This window comes from Momordica charantia, assembly GCF_013281855.1.
Source record: "Momordica charantia cultivar OHB3-1 chromosome 6 unlocalized genomic scaffold, Mcharantia_2.0 BLBB01000006.1, whole genome shotgun sequence".
NCBI lineage: Eukaryota > Viridiplantae > Streptophyta > Magnoliopsida > Cucurbitales > Cucurbitaceae > Momordica > Momordica charantia.
The window spans coordinates 2,894,590-2,905,236 of record NW_028275164.1 but is presented as its reverse complement, the minus strand read 5'-3'; the positions used below and the strand labels follow the sequence as shown (position 1 = coordinate 2,905,236).

Sequence of the window (10,647 nt, the reverse complement as noted above, 5' to 3'; positions counted from 1 at the left end):
TATACTAGAAAATAATAATAATAATAATAATTGAGGTTTTTTTTTTCTTTAATTTTTTTATAAGTCTACTTTTAAATAGTAATAATAATAATAATAATTGAGGTTTATTATAAGACGAAACCTGATGTGATAGCATTTGGTCATTGGTTAATAATGCTTACATTTTCTTTTAGATATTTATTCAATACGTTTAATTAATATATTTACACCGATGGAGGTTGGGGCAATATTAGCAAACTTATCTTAAATTATTATTTTCAACCATGAGCTTTGAAAATAATATTTTAAATATTATATTACAAATAAAGTGAACAATTCGAATTTATCATTAACAAAACAGGTGCTAATATTTGACTACTTCAATTAAACTTAGAACAACTAATAAAATATATTAAAATCAACAAATTTTATCAACACGTAAAATGTCGAGAACATGTTAGATATGATCATGCATCAGACTTGATCTATCTAATATGAATTTAGAAAATCAACTTTTAACATAGCTCCAAACATGCCCTTAAAATGTTTGAAGCTCTTCAATGATTTAATAACAATGGGACTCAAATATTGTAAGTATTACTTCAATTAATAGCAAAGAACTTTCAAAATGATTTTTTTCCCAACTATTTTTCCAATTCATATCTAGATTTTGAATTATGTTTATTTTCCATCTTTATTATTAACGTCACTTGATAAAATGTTGACTTTTATCGCTAGGTAATTTTTGGATAAGATAGTATGATCTATAATTTGGACTAATTATTGCCAAGAGCATACATATATCATGCTAGATCCTCACTACCAGGATTATCAAAATTTATATACTGAAGTGTCCTGTCAATATTTTGTTAATCAATTGATTAACAACAAAAACTAATGATTAACATAATTCATAGTAAACTTCAAAAACAACAGAATCCTCAAAGTAAGAGTAACTGAACACTGTAGCTCCTAAGATTTTGTACAGCTTTGAAATATTCGAGTGTCGAGAGTAATTTTATCTTATTACTCAACCCTTTGCATCTCTGCAATTTAATTTCAGTTTCCTATTATTATTTAAAAGATAAGAATCATCGCCAGGTAGTTTAGTGCAGCGCAAATTATGTATTAATGGTTTTTACAGCTATCTAAAATGCATTATCTAAGCATCAGAAACTTATTATACACTGCCCATATAGAAGATCATATGCACAATTCTAGTCGGAGAACTTCTAACAAATAAGGATTAAAATGACTTCAATTGACCTGCTCACCACTAGCTGACTGGCTCTTCTCTTCCTCGACTTGTTCGAGCAACGCTACTAGCTCGGCTTCTGTAAGGCTCTCCAGACGTTTCTACAGACACAAATTAATTGAGGTTGGTGAGAAAGTAATTGAAAAACTAAAACAGAAATGTCAAGAACTTTATAGATGCGTTTCAGGGTGCATTCAAAATAAGTGATTTTAGTAAAATCAGCTTGATGTTTGGTTCTACGTTCTTAAAAGTGATTCACATATCACACCTGCATGACTTTGTCCTCGTAATCACGTAGTTGTTGAGCATATGTCATATCCTTGTTTGAAACTCTGAACATGTACGTGGAAACCCATCCAAGCGTTAAGCCCAAAACCAGTACAAGCTGGACCACGTTGCCTGCTTGCATGGGATCATACCCAGCAAACTGCACAAGATATCAAGACAAAAAAATTACACATTTGGTGAATAGAAGTGAACAGCATGAATTTCACAGAACTAAAAGGCAAAAGCACAATGTACTGGTATATGATTTGTTCTTTGGAGTAATAACGTTGGAATAGAACAATAAAAGAGCAACTGAAAAGTTTTATCTCCAATGAGCAGCCAGAAAATTAATGGAAGTGTATAGAAGAGGGGGAGATAGTTCACCCTCGGAATTCTATAAATATATAAACAAATATCAATAAATATATAAACAAATATCTCTTACGAGAGGAAGAGTTAGGTCCGTTTTGATAACGATTTTGTTTTTAGAAATTATGCTTGCTTCCTTACGATTTCGAAATATGTTTTTCACCTTTCTTAAATACAATTCTGAGCCAACTTTCAAATAATAAAATAATAAAAAAAGATTAATATTACCTTTTTAGTTTTTAAGAGTTGGGTTAACTTTTGGAAATATTATAAAAAAAGTAGATAACAAAACAATGAGACACAAAGGTAGTAATGTTTATAAGTTTAATTTTTTAAAATATAAGACCAAAAACAACAAAATAAATCAGAGCATTAGTATCAAAAGGAAAAGTGAAAAATCTGAGTACGTACCTCTAATCCACTTTTCAACCCAAATCCAAGAATTGTGACGCCCAATCCAATGAATAAAACATCCTTCCTCGTGTAACCAAAAGGTGTTTGCTGCAGAAAAAAATGTCTGTTACACCCACCGGCTACAAAAAGAATATATAATATGCCTCTCTGTTCCCATAATTTTTAGAATTGAAAAATTAAATATAAAAAAAGTTAGAATGTAAAATTTTGTCCTCCCTAGAAAAATATCGACTAACTTCCATGCACATAGCGAATGACATCTCTCCTTTATCATCAAGATTTATGCAAGTGTGATCAAGTAATCAAGTAAATACTAACTGAAATGTCTGCACTAGTTCCCCCTAAAGCATCTCACTCCCCACCCCAGAAGAAAGAGGGAGAATATTATTGCACTGTCCTTGTAGGAACAAAAAACTGCATGTGTCATGTGAATCAGCTGGAATCTGCTCTGCTAAGCTTTTTATAAATGCAATCACCATATACTCAAGAAGTAGATAATATATAATGCACAACTGCTCCAATAGAAATCGTAAAAAGAAGATCCATTGATGCAGAGAGAAAAAAATCACAACAGATAGTTGCCTTGCCTCGGATTGATTTGAAGGATCGTCCTTGCTGCTGCTGCTGCTTGTGTTTGAAGAGCTACTGTCCCTAGGGACAGTGAAGACAATGTTCCTTGCGGCAAAGGATCCTTTCCCAGGGAAATCACAGAGTTCCTTCTTCGACAACCTTCGACTAGTTCCTCTCCCTGACGAAAAAAGGATATAGCAATCATATGGTAATTGAATGGAGTTCTTATGATAGATCAACTTAATTGCTAGTCACAATTGACTTGAATATAACTTTGCGAAAGTGCTTGTTTTATTCGTTCTGCAATAAAATTATACTAGCAACAACCGTTTAGAGTTTTCGCGGGAAAGAGAGTTTCCAGTCATCTATAACACTATAAAAAATAGACTGATAAAATAGAGATTAAAATTAAGTAAATACAGTATCTAGCCGTCAGGATGCTCCTCCTCAATCAACATGCTAAGCTCTACACGGCCAAGGAACTGTACAAGTGTCGATTGTTGGGACAAAGAGAGTTATGGGATTAAGCCTTCCAAAAAACTCTAAATGAAGAGGAGATATGGGCTTTAACAAACTTTCTGGGAAAGACTGCTGCTTTTAAACTCTCCTCGGTTGAAGAATGAAAGAGTGTGACTACACGAAAACACAGGATTTATCTTGCAAATCCTAATCCCAACACCTTTCAGCCCCTCGTCCAAAACCTAACACATTTCTAACAAGCTATATTTGGAAGAGAAAAATTCCAAGGAAACCAAATTCTACATTTGAACTCCATTGCTGGAAAAGGTGAACACAATGGACAATGTGCAAAAATTTACCCTTTATTCACCTTTATCCACTTGTCCCCTGAACAGAGAAAAAAAAAATTGGAATAGAAGGACTTTCAATGATTACAGATGAGGTTTTGAAGCATTTCTAAACATAGTTACTTATGTAGCTTCCAATTGGAGAAGTCTCTCAAAACTTTTTTGTAATTATTCTTCTTTTTTGATGTAAGCCAATTGGAGCAATTCTATATAAGATTTCTTGGACAAATGGTTCTCCCCTCATTTCCTATCTTTTCATTCCCTTAATGAAAATGTTTGGTGTTTTCATTCAAACATAAAAGTATCGATCATGATTCCATAACAAATCATAAGAATTTATGACTAATCTGCTTGAACTTTAAACAATATAAATAACAGGATGATGTAAATCATTTCTTAAACGTGATTATTTCACCAATTAAAAGAGAGAGATAAAAAACGAAAGACCATCTTTGTTCCTGCACATGTTCTCTAGCTCGTAATTTATGTCAAATCCCTTTTATTCCATCTTAAAATCCTGACGGTGTGTACCATCAGTCTTCAAACTGCATAAATCAACTTTACAGGGTGGTCAATACCAAGGGAACATAGACATAAAAATCATGTCAACGAAAATATGGCACTTCTATACGGGGACGAGACTATGTTGAGCATACATGTCGAAAGGCCATCGAACAAATCGGATTTTTTAACAAAGTCTATTGGGAGTTGTCAATGTGAAGAGATTGACAGGCAATCTATATTCTTCACTATTATTATTCCACCAACTTGTGTTCCATTATTTAATGTTTAAAGTCATACCATAATTTTTTATACTCTCTCTTTAAATTGCCAAACGAAGACAACAATATCGGTGAATAAAATAAATAGTAGAGAGATTGGAACTCTTACTTTCTCTAGAACAATTAGCAAATCATGCATAACACATTCAACTTAGTTCAGAATTTCCAATCAACAACCACGCAAAGAAAAGTCCAAGAACTTAAAAAAAGACAGGTAAAATTGACTAACCTTTCACAAAATGCCCGTAAACTCCCACCCTCTGAGGCAAAACTGGAGCAGCAGAAATACCTAAAAACAAGCTCCCCTCCCTTTCACAGAAAATTCTGAAATTCGGACTTCCATGTGTCAAAATCGCCATCCCTGCACCTTCCAGAAATCAGGTAATAACCAAAACATAACAGTCCCGAGCATCAAAATTCCAAGTGTAATGTAATGGAGGGTGAAAATCAGAGACATGGATGAAATGAAGCAGCAACATACCCGCGGAAAATGGCTGTTTTATGAGTCACGAACTGAAACTTCTTGTCGCGTACCAATAGACGAGTAATTACAGTTCAAAGCTCTTGGGATTACAGAGATTAACAGTAGAAACGAAACCAATTGCAGATGAACCTTCGAAGCTGCGATTGCTGAAATCAGTTAAGAGGATGCAGCGGATGACTGGTTCATAGCTCACCTTACCCGCAGGAGTATAAAATCTAAATCGAGTCTTTCTTTTCTATTCTTTTTGTTTTTCAAGAAATCAAAAACGAGCTTCTAGTAGTTCTAATTCATGTATCGTTTGAAAAAATCTGATTAATTTGGGTCCCGCCATACAAATGGTCTAAAAATTAACCCCACCCCTTGTACAAAAATACACTATATATTATATATATTACATATATTACATTCTTTGGTTACCCCTATTAGACATAATTTGACGAAGGTTTTTACCGTCCGTTAAAAATTATAAGTTTGAATATTCATATTCGTTTATTGTATTTAATAATAACAAATTTCATTCAACATAAACTTTTCCCTCTTTAGTACCCTCATCGCACACACAACTATGTTCTATCATCTATGGCTCATCTAATGGTTTTTATTTATTGTTTATCATGTTTCCATTTTATTTTCAATCAATAAATTATAAAAACATAATCGCATTTGGTGTTACTCGTTTATATTTTTATTATCATCGAAAAAAATAACACACACATATTTAATATCACATATGAGGCAGAGATTCAAACTCACAATTTTTTAGCGAAAATAAATATCTTAACCAGTTGAATTATGTTCAAATTAATACTATAATTTATCTCATTATATATATATATATATATATATATATATATTAAATTTCATATTAATGTATTGCATATGATAATTCAAATTTAGTATCTATACATTTAAAAATATCAATTTTATACTTAATCCACTAAGTCTACCATGACATCACTATGGTCGGTGAGAACAACCATAAATTCAAATGACTGTTATTTGTGGTTACACTATAATAAAAGTCAAATCTACAACAAACATGGTTGGATATACTAAAAGAGAAAGGCTAATTTCCACTCGACCATTCTATGTAATATAAAAAACCTAATCTAATTTACTATTTTCAACTAATATAATTAATTGGACCTCTACATTATACAAGTTCATATATTTGCACCATTCGAATAACCTAAAACGTTGTAATTATGGTACTATTGTGTCCGTAAGGGACAATCCAGTTGACAAGGATTTGAAGTCTCTTGGTCATATTAATATAGAGATCTCAAGTTCGAACCTTTTGATGAACTTAATACAAAAAATAATTGATGTCTCCTGAATTCGAACAAGTGGACATAGATGTCCTTTGATACGGTGAAGCAAAGTTCTAACTCAATTATAAAATAATAAATTAATTATGTTAATGGGTAACCTCAATGTCTCTTTTAACTTTGGTACGGTGAATCAAATATATATATTTAGCTTTGATTAAAATACGGATAAGTGACTGCAATGAAATAAAAATATAGAGACTATTAAAGATTACAACTAGTTTCTAATTATGTCCGCGCAAGAAAGGACAACGGAGACTTTGGCAGACTTGAAAGTCTGTTACACCCACCGGGTACAAAAAGAAAACGCCGTTTTTTCCTTCAAATTCTTCGGTTTTAAGTATTATTTCGTGTAGTTTCAGAAAAAAATAATAATAATAAAAAGGAAAAAAAGTATTATTTATTGCATTTATTTATTATTTTTTTTTGGCAAGAGTATTATTTCGTGCATTGCTATGCCTAATTATAATTAATAATTAAATTATTTTAAAACCGGCTGACCATTCTCCGGTATCTTGCAAAATCCGCAACTATTTTAGTTAGAGTTGGCTTCATTATTATTTTTCCTAACAACAAATTGTCCGCTAGTGGAGTCCAATAATTTTGGTGGTTCGCAAATTTTTTTAATAATAATTATATCTACATATAATAATACACATATAATATTCAACCAAACTACCTTAATTAGTTGTCCGATAATTTTTGTTGTCTCATCAGATTTGTTTGGTTATTGGATTGTTTAACTGGTTTAGTTTTAACCAAAATTGAGTTTTTGTATGCAATTCAACTGACGAAAATATAAACTTACGTTAACTGGTTAAAATATATATCATCTATCAAAATATCTAAAGTGTAAATTCTCCACATATTAAATTATAAAAAAAAAAAAAAGCTAACATCATTTTGTGTTTGCCCACCAAAATGCAAAACTATAACTTTTAGTTTTGAAATGGCAAAATGGAGAAATTAGGGGGAAAAATATGGAATCTCAAATATTTTATGTGGATTTACGACAAATTTAATAAGGTGGGCCAGACCCAATTCATCAGTTTGGTCGATTTCATTCAATGTATTCAAATTTCTAAATTCTGGAAAATATTGAATGACTAAAAAAATACATAAATATTGGCTGTGATTTCTGTTAAAAAGTGAAGAAGACAACAAATAAGAAAAACAAATTGGGTGTGATTTGTGATAGAGCCAAAGGAGCTGTGAAAAGGCATAGTAGGCTGGAAAGAACTTTTTCTTCAGCGGCAGCTGTGTGAGTGGAGAGTGCCCATAAAATATTAAATATAAAAGATTGGGGGATGGAGAGTTAGGTGATTATTGTGAATAGAAACCAAATCGAATCAAATTTTGCTATTCCCAATCCCAATCATTAGTTGGGTGGGGTGTCTTATTATCAATACTCGCTATTTTCTTCTTTCCCACTCCTTTGTAAGATTTAGTCATGCGAAATCAGCATCTACTCTTATTAAGATGGTAGATTCACACATCCATATCCTTTTTTCTCTCTGTATATTGTTTTAGTTTTTATGCTTTTGATTTTGTGTTCATTTTAGTATTCATACGTTCAAAATAGATGTTTTGTTTTCTATATTTTTTAAAAATGTCCATCGCGATCGTGTATTTGCAAAACTTTAACATAAATTTTACATACCGTGAAAGTCATTAATTTAGTACAAATTTATGGTTACATTTTAAGAATGAGGAAAAAAATGGATCAAAACTCAAAAGTGTCACTTTTCAAAAGTAAATTGATAAAAATAGACGTTTTCAAAATATATAAACTAGCACGATCTTTTGTGAGAGATAGATACCTTGACCCGTTGAACTATGTTAAAATGAATAAAAATTGGGAGTAAAGATATCAAAATATATATTTTAAAAATCATCATGAGTGGTTTATTGATCCAAAAGGATTATGGTTAATTAAAAGGGAATGAGATCAAACAACATAATGACCTTATAGCTTAGGAATTAGTAATTCCTATGTGTTTATCGACACCAGTGATAGGTTCAAGTGGTGGTTCCGTGGGCTAAGATACTCACGAAAATATATTTTTAAATATATGGGTCAAATAGAAACTAGACAAAGGAAAATATAGTATTTATATTTTATTTGTATTTTTTCCCTAACGGCCCGCACCATCCTCGGCCATGTGCCTTTCTTATTGAACACAAATAAATTTGTGTCCTTTCTCCTCCTCCTCCCGACACTTCTCCCCTCCGCCGCACCAAGTTTTTCGCTTTCTTCTGCCAAATTAGGTGCACCCGAATCTTCTTCAATATATTTTCAACCACACACCAAAACCCCATTGCTTTAAATAAATAAATAAGAAGGAAAAAAACTCAGTGAAACAATATAATTATCTTATCTCACGGGAGTTTTAGGGTTATTTTTGCTAAATATTAGCTTATCTAGTCAACTCTATCCTTCCAATCAATAAATTATGTTCAATTATTTTTATTTTATGTTCACTCCATTTCATTATCTACTGAGCACTTAACTTATATCAATGGAAATATATCTAAAATCAACAAATTTTATAGTTGTTTAAAAATATTGTAGGTAGAATACCATACTTTCAAAATATGTTATTGGCACTCTTTTTTATTTTAGTATCTATGCTATGTTGATCCCTCTAAATGACTATTTTGATTCCTATTACATAATGTTAGCTTAAAACAAATTTGTGAATAAGGGAGTCGTGCTAAAATTATGATTTGAATAAATGTGAAATGAAAATGAAAATTACATGACTAAAATGATAATTTTTAGTTGCGAAAATATAGTAGCTAAAATGAGTAAAAGTCGAAAATACGAATACCTACATGGCCAAAATAGAAATAGTATAGGCCAATATTATATTTATTCAAATAACTATATATTTTTTTAAACCAGGTGTACATGATTTTCTTTTTACTAGCAGAACTCCATAATGTAGCATTCTATGGACGACGAAGAATACAGATCATGATACATCATCTTCCATTCTCACTTTAAGTTAGTGCCAATATCAACACAATTCAATCCTAATTGTAATCACGATAATTCATCCAAACTTTATCTTATAAAAATGTAAACCGTTAAAGTCAGCATTATTTCTGTCTAGATGTTACTTGCCGAGAGTAAAGACAAATTACAATTATAATTATATAAAAAAATATGCAATTAATTTATAATTTAACAAAATAAAACTCACACTTTTTTCCCGTGTCGTATTCATGCATAAATATTCATGCACTGGCCAGAGATTCCATCGGCACCACTCCGCCTTTTTCCACTCTTCGCAAAAATCTCGTTCTCCATGGGGAACTCAGCGTCTTGTGCTCCTTCCATGGTCTCCAATGGCGCCGCCAAGGTCTTATCCTTGGACGGAAAATTGGAGAGCTACACGAAGCCAGTGAAAGCTGCGGAATTAATGATAGAGAATTCCGGCAAATTCCTCTGCGATTCCGGCGATCTCAAAGTCGGCCACCGGATTCAAGGCCTTCTGCCTGACGAAGATCTCGAGTGCCGCCGATTGTACTTTCTCCTCCCGATGGATCTGCTCTACTCCGTGCTAACGCTCGAGGAAATGAGTTCTCTCACTTACATCGCCACAAAAGCCCTAAAACAGGGGAATTCGAGTGGATTTGGGAGGATCTTCCCTGTTTTGATCAGCGAATTGTGCATTCTTCCGTCGGAAGTGAATCGGTTGAAATCGGAGCACAGCGATCGAGAGACCGAAAATTCGACGAAGAAGCCGGTGCAGAGATTGATGTCGAAGCAGAGATCGTGGAAGCCGGCGCTCGAAACCATTGCAGAAACTTCGTGCACATAGAAGAGAAGACGGATACGATCGCAAATATGTGAGAGATGAGATTAATTACATTACGACAATAATTGGCAGTATTTTTGCTTCGTTAATCGGTAGATATAATAAACATTCGATTTTTTTTTTTAATAATTTCTTTTGTGAAACGATGGGTGGATTCTTGAATCTGGATGCAAGTTTTTTTCTCGAAAGTCGCGGTATTAGTCTGTTAGATGAGAATTATATATATATGATAGATTAATTGGATAGTTTCGTAAAATAAAAATAAAATAAATAAATAAAATTCATGGCTAACGGCCCGTTTGGGGATTCGATTTTGAAGGCCATGACCAGGAGAGTGAATTTTGAAAACAATTTTGACTTAAAAAAAAAGGGGGAGAAAACCGTTTCAAGTTTCAACCATGGATAAATTACTTTTTCAATTACTATGATCGAGCTCGGACAGTGAATTTCGGACTCGGCACACTAACGTTCGAAGGACCCATAGAACACTTTGACGAACTATAGTATATTTAGAGAACAATATAGTATATCGTCGGATCTATATTTAGAGAACAATATAGTCTTACGTG

General features: G+C 32.5%; 2 protein-coding genes across 2 annotated transcripts; one reads left to right on the top strand and one right to left on the bottom strand.

Moving 5' to 3' along the window:
* Nucleotides 1-1,024: 1,024 nt before the first annotated feature.
* On the bottom strand, nucleotides 1,025-5,188 carry LOC111006814 (uncharacterized). Its single transcript, XM_022278890.2, has 6 exons — nucleotides 4,924-5,188; nucleotides 4,672-4,803; nucleotides 2,872-3,032; nucleotides 2,282-2,371; nucleotides 1,503-1,661; nucleotides 1,025-1,335 (listed from the first exon to the last, which is right to left on the bottom strand). Exons 2-6 carry the CDS (start codon nucleotides 4,799-4,801, stop codon nucleotides 1,237-1,239), a joined length of 639 nt encoding a protein of 212 aa, XP_022134582.1. The 5' UTR covers nucleotides 4,802-4,803; nucleotides 4,924-5,188; the 3' UTR covers nucleotides 1,025-1,236.
* Nucleotides 5,189-9,458: 4,270 nt separating this feature from the next.
* Nucleotides 9,459-10,240, top strand: LOC111007254 (DUF4228 domain protein). The gene has a single exon (XM_022279552.2). The coding sequence runs from the start codon at nucleotides 9,497-9,499 to the stop codon at nucleotides 10,079-10,081; it is 585 nt and encodes a 194-aa protein (XP_022135244.1). The 5' UTR covers nucleotides 9,459-9,496; the 3' UTR covers nucleotides 10,082-10,240.
* Nucleotides 10,241-10,647: the final 407 nt, after the last annotated feature.

Excerpts from the sequence above, each read along its gene's own strand:
- LOC111006814 (XM_022278890.2), bottom strand. The coding sequence starts at position 4,801 with ATGGCGATTTTGACACATGGAAGTCCGAATTTCAGAATTTTCTGTGAA. Across the intron at positions 3,033-4,671 it reads TTACGGGCATTTTGTGAAAG|GGAGAGGAACTAGTCGAAGG; the intron begins GTTAGTCAATTT and ends TTTTTTCGTCAG. Across the intron at positions 2,372-2,871 it reads ATCCTTCAAATCAATCCGAG|CAAACACCTTTTGGTTACAC; the intron begins GCAAGGCAACTA and ends TTTTTTCTGCAG.
- LOC111007254 (XM_022279552.2), top strand. The coding sequence starts at position 9,497 with ATGCACTGGCCAGAGATTCCATCGGCACCACTCCGCCTTTTTCCACTC.